General features: G+C 41.1%; 1 protein-coding gene across 7 annotated transcripts in view; it reads right to left on the bottom strand.

The window, feature by feature from the left end:
- The window catches only part of Sts (steroid sulfatase (microsomal), isozyme S), a 167,412-nt gene that overhangs the window by 10,743 nt on the left and 140,007 nt on the right, over nt 1-16,662 (bottom strand). For 5 of the 7 annotated variants that reach the window (XM_005406533.2, XM_005406535.2, XM_013505576.1 and 2 more), the window contains 2 exons: nt 15,393-15,552; nt 6,508-6,629 (listed from right to left, as the gene is read on the bottom strand). In XM_005406533.2, the coding sequence (XP_005406590.1) occupies nt 6,508-6,629; nt 15,393-15,552 (282 nt within the window). Of the gene's footprint in view, nt 1-1,973; nt 2,090-3,810; nt 3,881-5,298; nt 5,421-6,507; nt 6,630-15,392; nt 15,553-16,662 lie in introns of those variants that run through there. The other 2 variants (XM_013505578.1, XM_013505577.1) reach the window with 2 other exon arrangements.

Below are 16,662 nucleotides of genomic sequence, written 5' to 3'. Positions count from 1 at the left end.
TTCTATATCCTGTGTGTGGTAGAGGAGGAGCTGGGAGGATTCTGTATCACTGAGCTGTGTGGAACATTCATTTCCTATAACACCTAGATAAAGCTACTCTGTTGTTGTTCTTCATTACTGTTTTGTTTCTTATTACAGTCAAATCTGCTACTAGCATCCCCACAATCCCTTTTAATCAGGATTAAGTGAAACAGGGATTGTAAAGTGCTGAGTAAGCACCTGGCAGATAGCAAACAGTCAAAGAAATCAAGGTTTCTTGTTGTCAGGTAGGTCTTCAAAAGCCACACGAGGGAGAATACAAATTCAAGTGTAAGAGATTAACAAAGGGAAAGCACCAGTACCACCGGGGAAACATGTTTGTATAGAAGATACAAAGGTAAGGGAGACACAAATGGTTGTTCAATAATACATGCCCTGGCTAGATATGAAACCTCTTTGAAGAAAAATCTCAGCTCTGACAGCAGATGAAAGCAAATCAGGTGGGGGAGCGACACATACTGAGAGAACTGAAATAGGACCCGTGTTGAAGGCAAAGAAAAGAGACATACGTGCAAAAGGCCGTAGAAAATCAATGCAATGGTAGGAGCGTGGAGGTAACAGGAAAACAGTCAGAAGTGAGCTGCAGTGAAATAGGCTGTGTGGTGAGCTGAGAAGGAAGAAAGTGTTTGAAATCCAGAAATGCTGAGGTTGTTTTGGACATTCAGGAAAATTTAATTATGACTTACATTATGGTTTATGTCTGGGTGTCCCCGAAAGCCACATGCAGTCATGGGGCGGGCTTTTAGGTTTTGATTATGGGTGTGAGTGCTGCACTGCCCTGGGGAGGATAGTTTCCAAATGTAAGGGAGAGGAAGAGGCTGCTTGCCTACTCCCTTTTGCTCTTGTTGCTTTGCTGTTTTCTGCTGCCATGAACGGTTGCCCTCTGCCATGTGCCACTCTGCCTTGGAGCCAGCTGAGAATGGACTGAAACCTCCACAAAGTGTGAGCTAAATAAACTTTTCCTTCCTTAATTTTGAGCGTTGGGTATTTTGTCTCAGCAACGAGAGAAAAGTAACCAAGACAACTTATTTCTTCAACTCAATAAAGAAGTAAGATTGCATCGTGAAAAATGACCAAAAGGAGTGACCAATATATGTCACCCAAGATATTAAATACCATGATATGTCTTTGTTTAGACATATTAAAACTTCAATTGAAAGGTGAATCTCTGTCTCAAATAGTGTTTATTAGGTTTTAAAAGATAATGTGAAGTTTCATGTGAAACTATATGTTTCACAGATTCTTTTTCTTTAGCGATACAATCTCACTTAATTTATTTTTTTATTTTAAAGAATAACAAAAAAAAGAACAATAGCAAAATACCAACAACAGCGACAAAAACAAAACAATGCAAAAACAATAAAAATGATACAGGGTTTCACAACAAAATGATGGGAATTAACAGTGGTCATTATATTACATGTTGTTATCTTCAACATGTTATCTTCAACACGTTATCTTCAACAGTGGTCATTATATTACATGTTGTTATCTTCAACATGTTATCTTCAACATGTTGTTATCTTCATCTGGTAATCTCAGATTACCAGATGACAGAATGCAAGATTGATCAAACCATTAAAGAGAATAAAAAAATAAGAACAAAAAAAGATACAGAGTTTCACTGGATGGGATGGTAGGAATTCACCAATGGTTGTTATATTGTATATTGTTCACAGATTGTAGTAGAGAAAACGAAACTGATTCAGGAGATTTTTCTCCCCATAAAAGAGAATATAGGGCTGGGGAAATAAGTCTTTTAGCATATGTCTAAATAATAATAATAATAACAAATAAAATTTGTATAAGTTCATGAAAACAGCTTCTAAATTCCAAAGCACACTATTACCTTCTTTTTTGTTTTTTGCTTGTTTGTTTGTTTTGAGACAGGGTCTCCCTATGTAGTTCAGGCTGGCCTCGAAATCATGATGATCCTCCTGATTCAGTCTCCCAAGTGCTGGGATTACAGGCGTGCGCCACCACACCCAGCTACTATTTCCTTTTTGGAACGACTTCATTTTGAGTTGCTAGGATGATGCGCACACTGCTACTGGGCTCGGTGAGAACATAAAAGAATAAGTAGGTGCACGGCTGAAAAGACAAATGCTTGTAGCAGTGCAGCACTAGGTTGAAGTAGAGAAACCATGAAGGGAGCAAGGAAAGAAGTAGAGCAGGTAGGAGGGAGGGAAGGAAGGGAGGACAGATGGCATTAAGGAGGGAAGGAATAAAAGAGAGCGGGGATGAAAGGAGGAAGGGAGGACGGAAGGAAGGAAGAAAGGGGAAAGGAAGAGCGATACAGAGAGAGAAAACTCAGAAGCACAGCGTTCTCGTTGAGCTTCAATTTGGAAATGCTGAGCCCCGCATTAGTTCAGCTTCAGCCCGATTCATTCAGCTTTGATATTTTATCTCTGACCCTTTAGATCCTACTTGTGACAATCAGATGCAGAAGGACACAGAACCGGTACCTATCAAAACTTTTCATGAAGATGAAAACCCAGGACAGCCTTTCTACACAGGTTAGAATGTGAGACCCACACCCAGCTGTGATTAGAATCATCTGTCTCTTATTCGGTGCAAATAGAGGGAAAATTAATTTTTTAACTGAATGAGAATTTTAAGTAGTGAATAATGTAAGCATTTTTTCTTTACTTCAATGGTAGCGTGGTTTTGATTTTTTAAACAATTGCTTATCTCTTGTTTTGATCAAGAAAGCTGGCTATGACCACATTCCTTTAGAATGAATTATCCTACTGCTTTGTGTTGTAATTTGAAGATTTTTTTTTTTCTAACCACAAGAATAATAATAATAAAAAAAAGTTTCTAACAAACTTAAATCAAACGTGTAGCAATTTTTGTGAGAGCCTGCCTTTCCGGTTCAACATGAGGAAGGTTACATTTTCTGTACTAATTTCTGTAGCTTCCTGGGGAGTTTACTTTCTCATGAATACATGACATTTCAAATGCCACACTTTTCCTAAGCGATCCCAACATTCCATACATGTTTGTAGAAAATGCTTTAAAAGGCAGTCATGCACCCCTTAACCACAGTGATATCATTTTGGAAACATTGTACTGTGCACTTTTTAAATCCAGATGGCCATGCTGGTGCTAGGTGGTATAATCTATATGGCAATGATGCCACCAGATGCCTAATCAGGACAAACGGTAAGTGGACCTGAAGAACACCTCCAGACAGTTCCTGTTGCCTGGTATCTATGGACCTCTGGTAATGCAGCTCTTTGAGGAAGGAACACAGCTTGGGCTGGCTGTGTTTGCTAAGTCCTGTGTTGTACTATTAGGGGACCCCCAACACATATGCATTCAACCCTTGAGCAAAACATGAGGTGGTTCCTCATTGCCTGCATTCAGTCATCATTGCGCTCTATTCTAGAATGTCCATAGGGATCTCAGCAAGGTATGTCCAACTGGTCTAGTAATTCTCACATTAAATGAGCATTATCTTGTATAAACTATATTCATTAGTTTGAAAATTAGACAAGAGGAAGAGAAGTGGGGAGGGAACATAAGGATAGGCAAAGAGCTATTGATGTGATTAAAATATATTATACACATTGAGTCCCAAAAATACGAAGCTAAAGGGGATAGCAGGATATGGGAGGTCATGTGAGGAGGTGAATAATATATGTTATATATGCATATCAATCTACCCAAATGAAAGCCATTAATTCATATAACCTACACATACTGATAAAAATGTGAAGAAAAAGAGAAAATGTGCAAGAGAATCCCACAGCCAGGTTATCTACCTACCTTTGAAGATAAATTTCATCCTTATATAACTCAAGTTGAAGTCGGGTTGAGTTTTTAACAACACTGATTCCTACGTCAAGATTTCAAACAGCAATTCTCAACATGCATGAAACAGCAAGTGTCAGTACCAGTTCACACACCAAAGCTTAAAACAATGCTTTTTAATACACACCAAACAGTAAATGTTTAATTCCCACTTTCACCCAAAAAGGTTATCCATGTTACAATAATTGTTTTGTGAGTTCTTTTAAAACATAGTGGGAATAATGATATTATATCATAATTCCTTAAAGCAATAGTATTTAGTTCAGAATGAATAGTAAATGTTTAACTCACAGCTTCCATTTTAATGCAAAACAAGTTATCTAGATTGCAGTTATTGTTTTGTGAGTTCCTTCAGCACATAATGGGAACAATGATATTGGAGCATTCAATTAAGTCACTCAATGGGCTGAGACACTTATAGAGAAGACGTATATAAAATTAAAAGGGAATCAGACTTTAAAAGAGCAGAAATGAAATTTTAGCTCAATGTGCTTTGGAAATTAATATTTAATTAGTCTGGAATTGTAACATTTAGGCTTCCAACCAATCAGGACAAATGGTAATTGGATCTGGAAAGCATTTGCAGAGAGTTGGAGTTTCCTGGTATCAAGGAAATACTGTACCACTAATGTAGCTCTTTGAGAAAGGAATAAAACCTATTTCCCAATTGCTGGACTGTAAAAACTCCCAATATAGCCAAGAGTAGACTCAGGATGGCTTGACAACTAGCTGTCATGATAGCTGAATAAACACAAGTTGGTTCCACTCTACCACTGCCTGATACTCAACCTGATCCTATATTTCTCTTCTTTCATTATAAAGTACTACGAAGAGAGGTGATAACCCTCTCATGCTTACAACTTATGCAAAGTATCCACATGGTCCAATGATCACTGACAAACTCCTACCAAAGTAGGTCTAAGATGAGACTCATTCAATAAGCCTTTGTGTAATTTCTCTTTTCTCCAGTTGACAGAAAGCTCCACATGCAAGAAAGTCACTTTCTCCTTATGCATCCTTACATTGCCAGTACTTTGCATATTTGTCAGCATGTAACACTCTAGATTGTAAACAACTTCTGGGTGGATAATTTTGTCTGTTCCACTCACTGACAGATGCCCAAGTGAACACAGTACATTGCACATTGCACTTGCTCGGTAAATGTTTGTGGAAAAAGATGACTAGAGAGAATACTAAATAACTAAACACCAAGCCATGCATGAAAACCAAGACCAGTCTGAACTTCAGATATACTCTGAAGAGGACATCAGATATTCATAAAATCCACAGAGTATTGACTTGACTTTGGTAAATACACAAATCTAGCCTTCAATTTATCTTTTTCTGTGGCTAGTTCAAGGCATAAGAGTTTGAGGAAATGCACTGAAAATTTTTGCTACTTGTGCCTAAGAAGTACATTTTATCCCAGGGCCATTTTCCTACCAGAAACTGGGTCTTGTTTTTCTCACTTATTTCTACTTTCTCTTGTGCTGTCACTTTTCTCTTTACTCCTCCACAGAGTATTTCTCTCCAGCCCCTCATCCAATATGTTCTTTCTGGCTTTTCTAAAGGGGGAAAGAAAAGGTGTTGGCTGTATTAAAATGCAGTTCTGCAAAGTTCAAGACATGATGTCATAATTCTTCAAATCCCCAGGAACCACAGGAACTTTGCTCATGACAATCCTTGAGGCCCAATATAAAATGAAATCGGGAATACTGCTATCATTGTCTAGAAGGTTCAGACTTCAGCGCTATAAGGTGACCTGAAAAGATTGTCCTCCTATGACATTGGACACACAGGGGTGAGATTTGTGCATAAAATCACTGCAGGTATAGGATCCAAGGCCATGAATTTTGTCTTCTAGAACACAGAGCACGAAAATACCCTGAATTTAGGTAGGACCCAACAGCTATAAATTGTTACATCTTCTGCAAAAGGCTAATTTGTCAGAACTGAACTCCACAGAGGGGATTATAAGTCCAAAGTCAACATCCACCTCTGAAACATACAAAACTGCATAAAATGCTGCATTTCCAGGGACTCCTGGGCATCTCAGTGATATGAATATGATCACCATTCTAAGTTTCAAGGGCATAAAGGAAAGCTCAGATCAGGTCGAGGATGGCGGCGCGCTGAGGTTTATTCATTTATGTTCGTTAGGCCTTCCACAGCCATCAGCAAAACCAAATTAGAACTTGTTACTGACACAGGGCATGACTGTGGTTTGGGCAGTGTGATAATATCCACGCATTTTAAATTTGCTTGAATGATCTAAATCTAGATAACACACCCAAGGAACGATGAAATAAAGATACAACAAGTTATGATCTACCACATTTGAGGCTGGGCAAAGAAAGTCGGGCCTATATTTAAATGGTATTTATTCGTTCATCCATTTATTCACTTCCTCTCTCACAGGACAATGCCGGAAGCGTGAAGAGAGTGCTGTAAGAAAAGATGGAAGAGGTGGTCTCTCAGTAGAGTCTAGGAAAGGACTCACAACAACTTCCAGGAGAGAGAACCAAGCAAAGGACATTCATGGTTTCAAGCACCTGGTGGCCTCCATCGATCAAAGCCGTCCTTTAATTTCACCTCTCCACATGGCATAGACGGTATAAAGCATGAAAAACACCCACATGCCCCATGACTCACTGTTTGGCGGGTACCAGCGCACGGCATTTAAGTAGGCATTGCAGTAATGGAAGAGGAATTCGTGGTCGGAGTGCTGGCTTTTCCCTTGTATCAGGGGCATCAGGTCTCGTCCATCTATGACCCTGCGAGACAAATCAGCCATTGGATCAGCCATGTTCATTCATCCATTCTCTAAAACATCCTCCCAGCAAATGAGAAAGCTACAGACTTACCTCAGTCATGTACACAGAGAAGATAAACCCACCCTGACCAGGCGCCGGGTACCACATGTGGATTCTGCCTGTGTTCATTCGTTAACTGCTTAAATCCCCCACATGCACCTTGAGTTGGGTCTGTTCTCATTGTGGTGCAGAGGAGCCCGGGGTCCGAATGTGGTGAGTAATTTGTCTGAGGTTGTGTGACTAGTAAGAGCCCATGGGACAGAAGTAGACAATTCACCATTCACCCTCTCGATTCCTCTCCTCATCACTTCCTCTATATCCACCTTCCAGATGGCTACTTTGCCAAAAGTAATGCTTTATTCATGAATTAGTGGTCCATTCAAAACAAGAACCCCTGATAGCTTGGATGAAGAAAGATACCATATAGGATGGGACAACTTGGGCAGGATGGACTTCAAAGAAAGAGAATTTCTCAATCAGAATGAATATGCCCTGTGGATGGAATAACTATTCCCAAAGGAAAATATATGCCCTTTACTACTGGATATCTAACTACACAACGAAGGAAAACTATCCTGACTGCAAACAGACATGTACAATTAGTGATGAAACAAATATGATACCAATAGGCTACTGTTATTGAAGGAAAGGTCAGAGAACTATTTTGAACAAATTACAGCGCTGAACTTGAGCATTTTCAGTCTCCGGTTAATAGCATGGCATCCCTGCTCTTTGTTGGGATGAAGTGCTTGCTTTCTTTCTTTCTTTCTTTCTTTCTTTCTTTCTTTCTTTTTCTTTTTTGTTTGGTACGGAGAATAGAACTCATGACCTCGCACTTGCTAGGCAGGTGCTGTGCCGCTGAGCTATATCCCCAGAGGGATGAGGTGCTTTGAACCTGATACTTTAGCATGGCTCTGTAATTTTTCCAAGCCAGCTTGAGGACTCCTGTGTCTGGTAGCTTTCTTTTCTGTAGTTTATAGTTTGGTGTCACCAGAAAAACCAGTAATGTAAGTATTTGCCCTGTTGCTTTGTATTTCTCTGGCCTCAACCCTCTTTATGAATCATGCGCCCTCAACAGACATCCACAGGGGGAAAATATCCTATTATTGTAAGTTTAAAATAAGAATAAAAGACTCGCTAGGCTCCCTTGCTAAGCCAAACCCCGCTAACCACCGGTGGAAGAGCAAAATCGTGGCAGACACAGTTCCACTCATATGCATCGTGTTCTCTGAAATACTGTTTCCACCCCGAAATGATGCTCCTTGCGCTTCCTTCTTTCCAAAACCCTCTCCAGAAAGACCTCGGGCTTATTCATGTGAGATACTGAACAGGGTGGGAAGTAAAGAAGAGAGAGAGAGAGAGTTATGCAGAAATGACCATGAGACACCAGGAGGAGCACCCAACAGCAAAAGCGGGTGTGAGGCTGAGAATTCGAGACAGGCAGCTTCCGTCCTTTCTCTTCTACCTCCGCTTGTGAGTGAGGGGAAAGAAAGCCTCTTATGACTCCTCCAAAGGTAGGGGACCTCCATTTTTTGGACACTATCTGGACCCTTACTTCTTCAATCTGCTTTTACTCCCCATAGAGAAACAAACCCTACACATGATTTAAGAACCTAGGCCATGAACGTGCTTTCTCATTAATACTCAGTACCTGAAAGGGGTCAAAATAATCAGGAGAGACTTAATTTAAAAAATGAGACTCAAAATGGATGGAACTAGAGATCACGTCAAATAAAAGAAACCAGACTCCGAAAGACAAATATCTTGTTTTCTCCTTAATATGTGGCTTCTCAACCAGAAAAGATGACATGAAAGTAGAAGGGAACTATTAGACAAGAGGGAAGAAATAAGAATAAATGAGAAAGAGTGTAAAGAAGGGTAAAGGGGCCAGGCATGGTGATGCACCCCTGCAATCCCAGCACTTGGGAGGCTGAGGCAGGATGATCGTTGCAAGTTTGACACCAGCCTGGGCTACAAAGTGAGCTCAAAGCCAGCCTGAACTGCATAGTGAGACCCTGTCTCAAAAAGACAAAAATAAATAAATAAATAAAGGGTAATAGGAAGGTGGATATAGCCAGAATGTATTATATGCATGTATGACAATACCACAGTGAAACTCAGTGTTTTGTAAAACTCAATATAGAGTAGTTAAAAATATTCCAAAAGGACTACAAGTCTCAAAATTTTTTCTTTCTTATAAACAAACAATAAATTTAACTTGAGAACAAAGTGTAGTCTGCAAACTTCTCTTTCTTCAAATGCAGAGATGGTTTCTCTCTCTCTCTCCATATATATATGGAGAGTTAACATACTCTTTCCTAGAAGGAGGCAATAAATCATGCTGCTATGAAAAACCACCATTTAACAGGGCTGTCAGAAGGAAGCTCGTTTTTGCCATGAAATACAGAAAGTGACTCCCACAGTCCAAACCTTTAATAGGTGTCTGAGCTATCAGAACACCTGGGTTGGTTCTAAACCACATGGATCCACCGTGAAGCCTGCCCATTTCCCCTACAGTTAACATACTCTTTCCTAGAAGCAGGCAATAAATCATGCTGCTATGAAAAACCACCATTTAACAGGGCTGTCAGAAGGAAGCTCGTTTTTGCCATGAAATACAGAAAGTGACTCCCACAGTCCAAACCTTTAATAGGTGTCTGAGCTATCAGAACACCTGGGTTGGTTCTAAACCACATGGATCCACCGTGAAGCCTGCCCATTTCCCTGAGGTCAGCACATTCACGCAGCTGCTAGAGACAAAAATGTTTCAATAATACCGTGCTTTGGGGGAGAGAGGCCAGTCTTTTGTCTGTGTGACGCACAGCTTTGCGGTTCAGAACATAAAACTAAATAGTGTGGGCCAGGAATGCAGTTCAGTGTCCTGGCAAGGGCAAGGTCCTGAGTTCGATTCCTGATACTCCCCCCTAAAAATTTTTTAAGTATAAGTAGTTTGATCAGTGTTTTAGCTGCAGACAAATTCAAGTTATCACAGCAAGTTTGCATAGTTAACCATGGCATGAGTCGGATGTTTTCTCTTGACTCCTGGGGAGAAAAGTGTCCCTTTGTGATTGTTCATCATCTGGAAAGGAAGGTTGCTCTCCTGGGATTTTCTGACTGGCCAGCATGGCGTTGATAGGAGCAGGTGCCCACGTTTGAGAATTCCAGGTCAGGTTAAATCGCATGAGGCAACTTTCATGTGATCGGCAGCACGTTCTGGTCTCTCTGGGACTGACTGCAATGACCCCATTCCTCTATGACTGTGCTCTGCTGGGTCTCAGGACCGAGCACCTGCACGACACACTTTTCTGTCCACCTGGAACACCCTCTCCACCTGCCCCACACATGGCCAATGCTGAGAAGAACAGGGTGCACGAGAGGAGAGAAAGTGCTGGTGGATGGGGAGGGAAGGTGTTGGGGATGATGGCCACTGACTAGCTGATCTGGGGCCCGGTGTTGTTTAGCTACCTGCTGGCATTGCAAAAAGGAAAAAAAAAATGATTTTCAGTGCAGGAAGCAACAACTTAGGAATATGTTCGGGACAAAGTATAGACAGTCCCCAACTTAAACAATGATGCATCTTATGAGTTCTGACGTCCTAATAATGCAACATTGATACTCATTCAGTAGACAATTTAGATGAAGCAATATGCTGCGAGATTCCCTTTCATGTTGCCGTGTGGCCAAGCTGGGACATTTGGCAAGTTAGGTGCATTCCATGCATTTCTGGCTTATGATATTTCCATGTCACAATGAGTTTACCAGGAAAGTGTCCCACTGTAAATCAAGGAGCATCGGTATATACTTCTGTAATAAACCAATAGGCATCTGTTATTGCTTTATGTAGGTGTTGACCGAAAGCCTCATGTGGTCATAGTTGGGGCTTTTCACAGGTGGCTGGATCTACAGTGTGTGATACTGGGATCAAGGGTGTGTGATTACTAAGTTAGTCCACTGATTGGTTTGGCATAGTTCTGGGTGTGGATAATAGGAAGCCTCACCCTGGATGTGAATGCTACCCTCCCTCAGGGTCTGTAGCCTGGACAGAATATAAGAGACAAAAGTAGGGCTGCTGTTGCTGCTTATTGCTGTTTCTTTGCTAGTTCTTTGCTTTGCTGCCTTCTGCTCACCATGAACTATTTCTCCTCTGCATGCCTCTCTGCCATGCCACCCTGCCTCAGAGCCAGCCAACTATGGATCAAAAACCTCTACAAACTGTGAGGCAAACCTCTTCTCCTTTAGCTTCAGGTGTCCAGTATTTTGACTCAGCAGTGAGGAAAGCAAGCAAAACAGCAACCTAACTATCTAGAAAATAATTTTCGTAATCTAGAAAAAAATACATTTATAGTAGTAGCCATTAAATCCTCTGCTTTATTTGGATAGGGAACAAGAGCATTTACAAGGAGATGCACAGGAAAGGGTGGAATTGTCCCCACAAAGATACTCATGTTTTATTCTGCAAAACAGAAGTTAACTAAGAAGAATCCCCTCCACCTGAGCTCTCTTCCTGGTAGGTCAGTCTAAGAAAGAGATTTTCCTCAACTGTCTCTCTTCACGTGAACCAAAGCTCCTGGGAGAACTTAAAAACCACTTTCCAGTCTCTGTAAGGTAGAACGCACATTGCACATTATAGTAGTAATTTCCTTTCTGACCTTAAAATGTCAAATAATTTTAGTTTACCCATGAACTAAGAGAACCAAAATATTTCACCTGTTTGATTCTCCAGAATGGCAGCATTCTGCTTCCTCCCATCACCACTGAAGTTTATGGCCAGAATTTAATGTGTGCAAGAAAGACTAAGTGATTATAACTTCTTGTGACCCTTTATTACCAACACTAGGAAGGGTCATCACGTTGCTATGGAAATATTGTGTCTGCTTGCCAAGATAAAGCCCAAAAAAGTTTTTTTCATCTTAATGAGTTAATATATTCAGGTGTTATCTTCTTCTCTCTTCCTCTACCTGTAACTCCTCTTCTTTTTCTTCCTCCTCCCCGTTTGTCTTCCTCCTTCAACCTTCTTCCTTCTTCTCCTCCTCCTGCTCCTTTTCCTTCTCCTTCTGCTCCTTCTTCTCTTTCTCCTTCCCCTCTTCTCCTCCTCCTCCTCCTTCTTCTTCTTCACCTCCTCCTCATCCTCTTCCTTCACCTGCTCCTCCTCCTCCTCCTTGTTCAACACCCAATTGTCTGCATTTACTAGCACATGCAAAACACTGCCATGAAATACTTCCACAATGATCTTATTTGGAAACCCTGGTGGAATGTGGCAACAGTTTTCTGAATATGCCCAGTCATGATGGCTATGGAAAGCTTTTAGGTAGGTCATGCTACTTAATGAGCATGAAACAATGACACGTATCTGAAGAAAAAATTCATTGCAGGAGATGAGCTCATGGGGTCGACTCAGTGAGCTATTTTCTCTTGCAGCCTGGAGATTCTTCAAAGCAAAAATTCTCCCTCTACACCACGTCTCTCCCCTTGGACTTGAGCAGAAACTCTGGATTACCTCTATTTTTACACAAGTAGAAACTCTGGGTCTAAGGTATTCTCATCTCTACATTTTAATTGATCAGAAAGGGCTCTCAGGAGACCTAGAATACTTTGTGAGAATTAGAGCATTATGTTGGAAGAATGAGCATCCACTGAACAGAATTTCTCTCCTTTTAACAAAACACTCAAAAAGAAGTGAAGCCACCTTGAGAAGAACTGGGTTTCTACCCGCTGAAGGAATTTCTTCTCCTGAGATATACAAATTTAACACAATACTCTAGCAAGAAAGAAAAAAACCTGACAAAGCTGATTTCTACCCACCTTATCAGGAAAGAGTTAAGGTTATGTTCAAAGGGAACATTTGATATCTATATATCAAATTTATAGATGGATAAAGCTATGAAGATATTATCTAGAAGCTTTTATTGAAAAGTTTTGGTGGGAGTTTCTATTTTAACTACATTTTCCATCACAGAGCAGTAAGTTTGAGAGCAGAATTTCTCTACCTCAGCACTTCAGCTATATTTTTAAAGATAATTCATTGTCACGTGGGGCTAATTCACTGCAATATTGGGTCGTCCTGTCCAGCACTATGACATGTTTAGCAATATTCTTGGTATCCCCCTGTGGAAGCCCATGGAAAGCTGAGATAGGACGATCAAACATATCTCCAGGCATTGATAAATACCCCATGAAGAAAACAGGCTATGTCAAATCCATTGCTTGGGATATTTAAAGCCTGCGGGACAAGGACACATGAATGTGACCCAACATAGTTACCAAAATGTTTTAAATACGATATTGTACAATCACTTTATTCCCACCAGATCTTTGGAAGCAGATTTCTGCTTTTGAATATGTGCTCTCTCCAGGACAATGGAAACATCTGACATCTGGACCAGTCTTGAGAGTTCGGAACCTCACAAAGAGACAATGACTGTGGGGTGATTTAGGTGAATATGCTTCAATGACATCTACAGAGAAAACCAACAAAAAAGGAAAGAGTGCATCCCTGAGAGTGTTCTAAGGAGGACACAAACTCATGTCCTGAGTCTAACAAAGAGGCGGGTGGCTTTCTTCTTCAACAGGGGTGAAGGTAGGATAGAGCGAGCTCCTTTAGGGGCAGAAAGCAGTTGACGGGCAGGGCAACAGCAACCTTTCCCTTTATGGATTCTCACCTTGCGTCTGTCCTTCCTCTTTACTTTGCACTTTCCTACTTGGGGGAAAAACCATTCACAGACATTATGCAAGTGGAGACCAGTGATAAATTTAATAGAGTGCATCATGAGAGAAAATGCAATGAAAAGGTTACCTAGACACCCTGTTTGAACAACTTCACAGAAGTGTGTTTGATCCCAAAAATGAGAACTGGGGCCAGTGAGCAGGCGAAACAGAGAGTGAGATTTTTAGCTCTGCAGAAGAAAAGATGCTCTGTGTGTGACTGCTACCAAATCTTCTATCAGGAGAGTGGAAAAGGGAGAGTTTGAGAAAGCAGATCTTAAAAGCCTCCTTTAGTTCTCAGATTTGATGGCTCTATGATTTTGGATGAATATTACATGTGGAAAAGGAAAGAATTTGACCTGTTACCCTGCCTAGAGAAAAATGGCAAATAGTCGTGTTTTCTCTATGCTGTACTTTGCATATACAAAAGCTCTTTTTAAAAAATTGGTACTGAGGATTAAACCCAAGGTCTTTGTGCTGAACTACACCCCTACCCCTTTTTAATTTTTACTTTGAGACAAAGTCTTGTGAAATTGCCCAGGCTGCCTTCAAACTCGAGATCTGCTTAGCTCAGTCTCCCCAGAAGCTGGGTTATAGGCGTGTCACACCATGCCTGACTCACTGACTTCCTTCATCTTCTACCACCCTTATATATGTCTATATTATTTGTTATTGAGCCCATTTCCCAGACAACATATCAAGGCTAAGGAATATGCAACACTTGCTGAGTGTGTAGACAAAGACTGGAACCCAAGCAGTGTGGATGTATGGTCTCCCGTCTTCCCCACAGCACCAGCCACTCTCAAAGTTTTATAGGGAGACCCTTGGGCATCCTTCAGATCTTTCCAGGGTGTCTGGGAAGACACCTCATTTTTTTCATAATTCTAGAAGACATTCTTGGTTTTAAAAATGGTGTCATTGTTTGACAGTGCATTTTCTTTGCATTCAGAGTGGAGGACAATATCATTATCAGTACAGTGGGTAGGAGAATGTGTAGTTGCACTGTTCTAGATTTTAAAATCATTTCTAGCTTTAACTGCTAGTCAGGTAAATACCAGTGGATCACCAGGGATATAGCTCAGCAGCATAAGTACCTGCCTGGCAAATGCAAGGTCCTGAATTCGATTCCCAGTACCAAAACCAAAAATACCAGTGGATCTAACCCACACAAAAGAGCTTTGAAGTCCTCATCTATTGACAAACGTACATAAGTCTTGAGACCACAGCATTTGACACTGGCTGAACAAGAGGCTGTCTTCCTTTTGTGTGTGTGTGTGTTTGTGTGTGTTGAGATGAGCATGTTTCTAAAGTAGATTTTGACAGCAATAAGAAAACACACACACACACACACACACAACAAACTTGGAAACATCAGGAGGCGTGCAAACCCATCTCTGGCCTCCCTGTGGCAGAGCTGTTGTTTTGTCTTTGGTTTTCCCTTTTCTCTTCCTTGTCTTGTCAAGCGAATTTAAATAAGATTTGCAGCTGCCTGCATGACATGAGCCTGGCCTGCCACCACACTAATGAAAACAATTAATCAGCGTGCCTCACTTAAAACTCCTTGGATTGGTAATAACACTTAAGAAGGAAACCATTGGCAATGTCATGTGAAGTTGTATTTAAATTTAAGGGAAAGACACTTCATTTAGAACTTGCTAAATGAGGACGTGCTGGGAAACAGGGCCCTTCGCTGGGGAGCCAGCTGCCTTTCTTGTGGCAGCAGCAAAAAGCTGCTGAGCAGGCTGGAAGGACAGGTGTGGGATCCAACAGGGCAGCTGCCCTGTGGCTGAGCAGCAGGCCAGCGGTGGGAAGAGAGGGACCGGGTGGGCAGAAGGCCGAAAGAAGAAGCTTGGATGAAACCATCCATCCACCTCTCTGCTCCTTCAAAATGTTCACTGCTGTTGGGTGGAATGTAAATTCATGAAGTCACTATGAAAAATATGTGGAGTCCTCAACAATCAAAGTTGATCTACCATATATCCATTCAGATATCCCAGTACACCGACCACCTTGAAAGAGTACCTGTCTGGGGGCAAAGGCGCTCCCGCAAGTTTGGCTATCGTAGGAAATACATCCATGTTGCTTGTAGGCTCATCAGTCTCTAGGCCAGCCTGTATCACTCTTGGCCATCGAAGGATGCCTGGAATCCGAATACCTCCTTCCCAATTGTTCCCTTTGCCTCCTGAAATTACCAAGAGAGAGATAACAGGGAGAGTTCAAACTCTTCAATGCTTATATCAATGTACTCTTCAGTTTATAATATGGGAGAGCCCATTTGCAGGAGTCAAGCGCTCTGATTACATGGATTGAATGAGTTCTCCAAGAGCAATGCAGTGCATATTTTAGTGAAAAAAAAAAAAAAATGACATAGTCAACACTATGCCTGACATGGTCAGCACTGTGTGCTGACTGTGACCCATGACTTTGCAGTTAAGCAGAGCCAAATCTCAAAGCCACAAAAACTCAAGTCCACGGCTTTGAGGTTGAGAGTATGAATTTTATTTCTACTGGTTACCAGATGTGCTAAGTAAAATAGTGGTGTCCCTCAAACGTCCACATTGATATTCTGGGGACCTTACACAGCCAAAGGAACCTTGAGCATGAATCAGAGTTAAACAAAGATAGAGCAAGCTAAAAAATAACATTAATTCTTAGTAGAGACATAATGCATAATTCACAGTGAATAGGAATGTCATTCAAACTTAGGAAGTTAACTTTTTTATTAACAGAAGTTTCAGGGATCTTCAAGTAAGTGTTCGTGGCTAAAAGACAGTGTTTTATACTCGAACACTGTCGACTGAATTCTACTCATCAGAAAGATCTTGCCATGGTGGACCTTCACACACACACTGGAGGAAAATTCATACATAAATTGGTGTCAGAGTGTGTGGTTTTTATGCTAGCGTCCAAAGAAATCTGAAACTCTTCCTTCTGCTTTAGCTTTTCAACATCATTTTGAGGGTAGTCATCTGCTACATGGCATTATACTTGCTTTAGACATATCACATCCAAGAAATAGGGGGTTTAACTTATTTGTTAGTGTTCTTTCAAGCTGTCAAGAGCAGAGCCTATATGAGGAATCTGAACACGCTAAGTACAGTCTGGTCACTCTTCTTCTCAGTCAAAGCCATAGAATTTTCATGTACTTATGTTTCTTTTTTCATCAGCTTCTCCTCCTCTTCCTGATTCTACACCTCCTCTCCTTGTCTTTATATTCTCTTGTGGTTCTGGGAATTGAACCCAGGGTGCTTGTACTGATCTACATCCCTAGCTCATTTTCAACTTCACCTCT

This window comes from Chinchilla lanigera, unplaced genomic scaffold (genome assembly GCF_000276665.1).
Source record: "Chinchilla lanigera isolate Chin_1 unplaced genomic scaffold, ChiLan1.0 scaffold00098, whole genome shotgun sequence".
NCBI classification, from domain to species: domain Eukaryota; kingdom Metazoa; phylum Chordata; class Mammalia; order Rodentia; family Chinchillidae; genus Chinchilla; species Chinchilla lanigera.
Note: the sequence above shows the minus strand (reverse complement) of the source record. Positions and strands in the feature narration are given on the sequence as shown.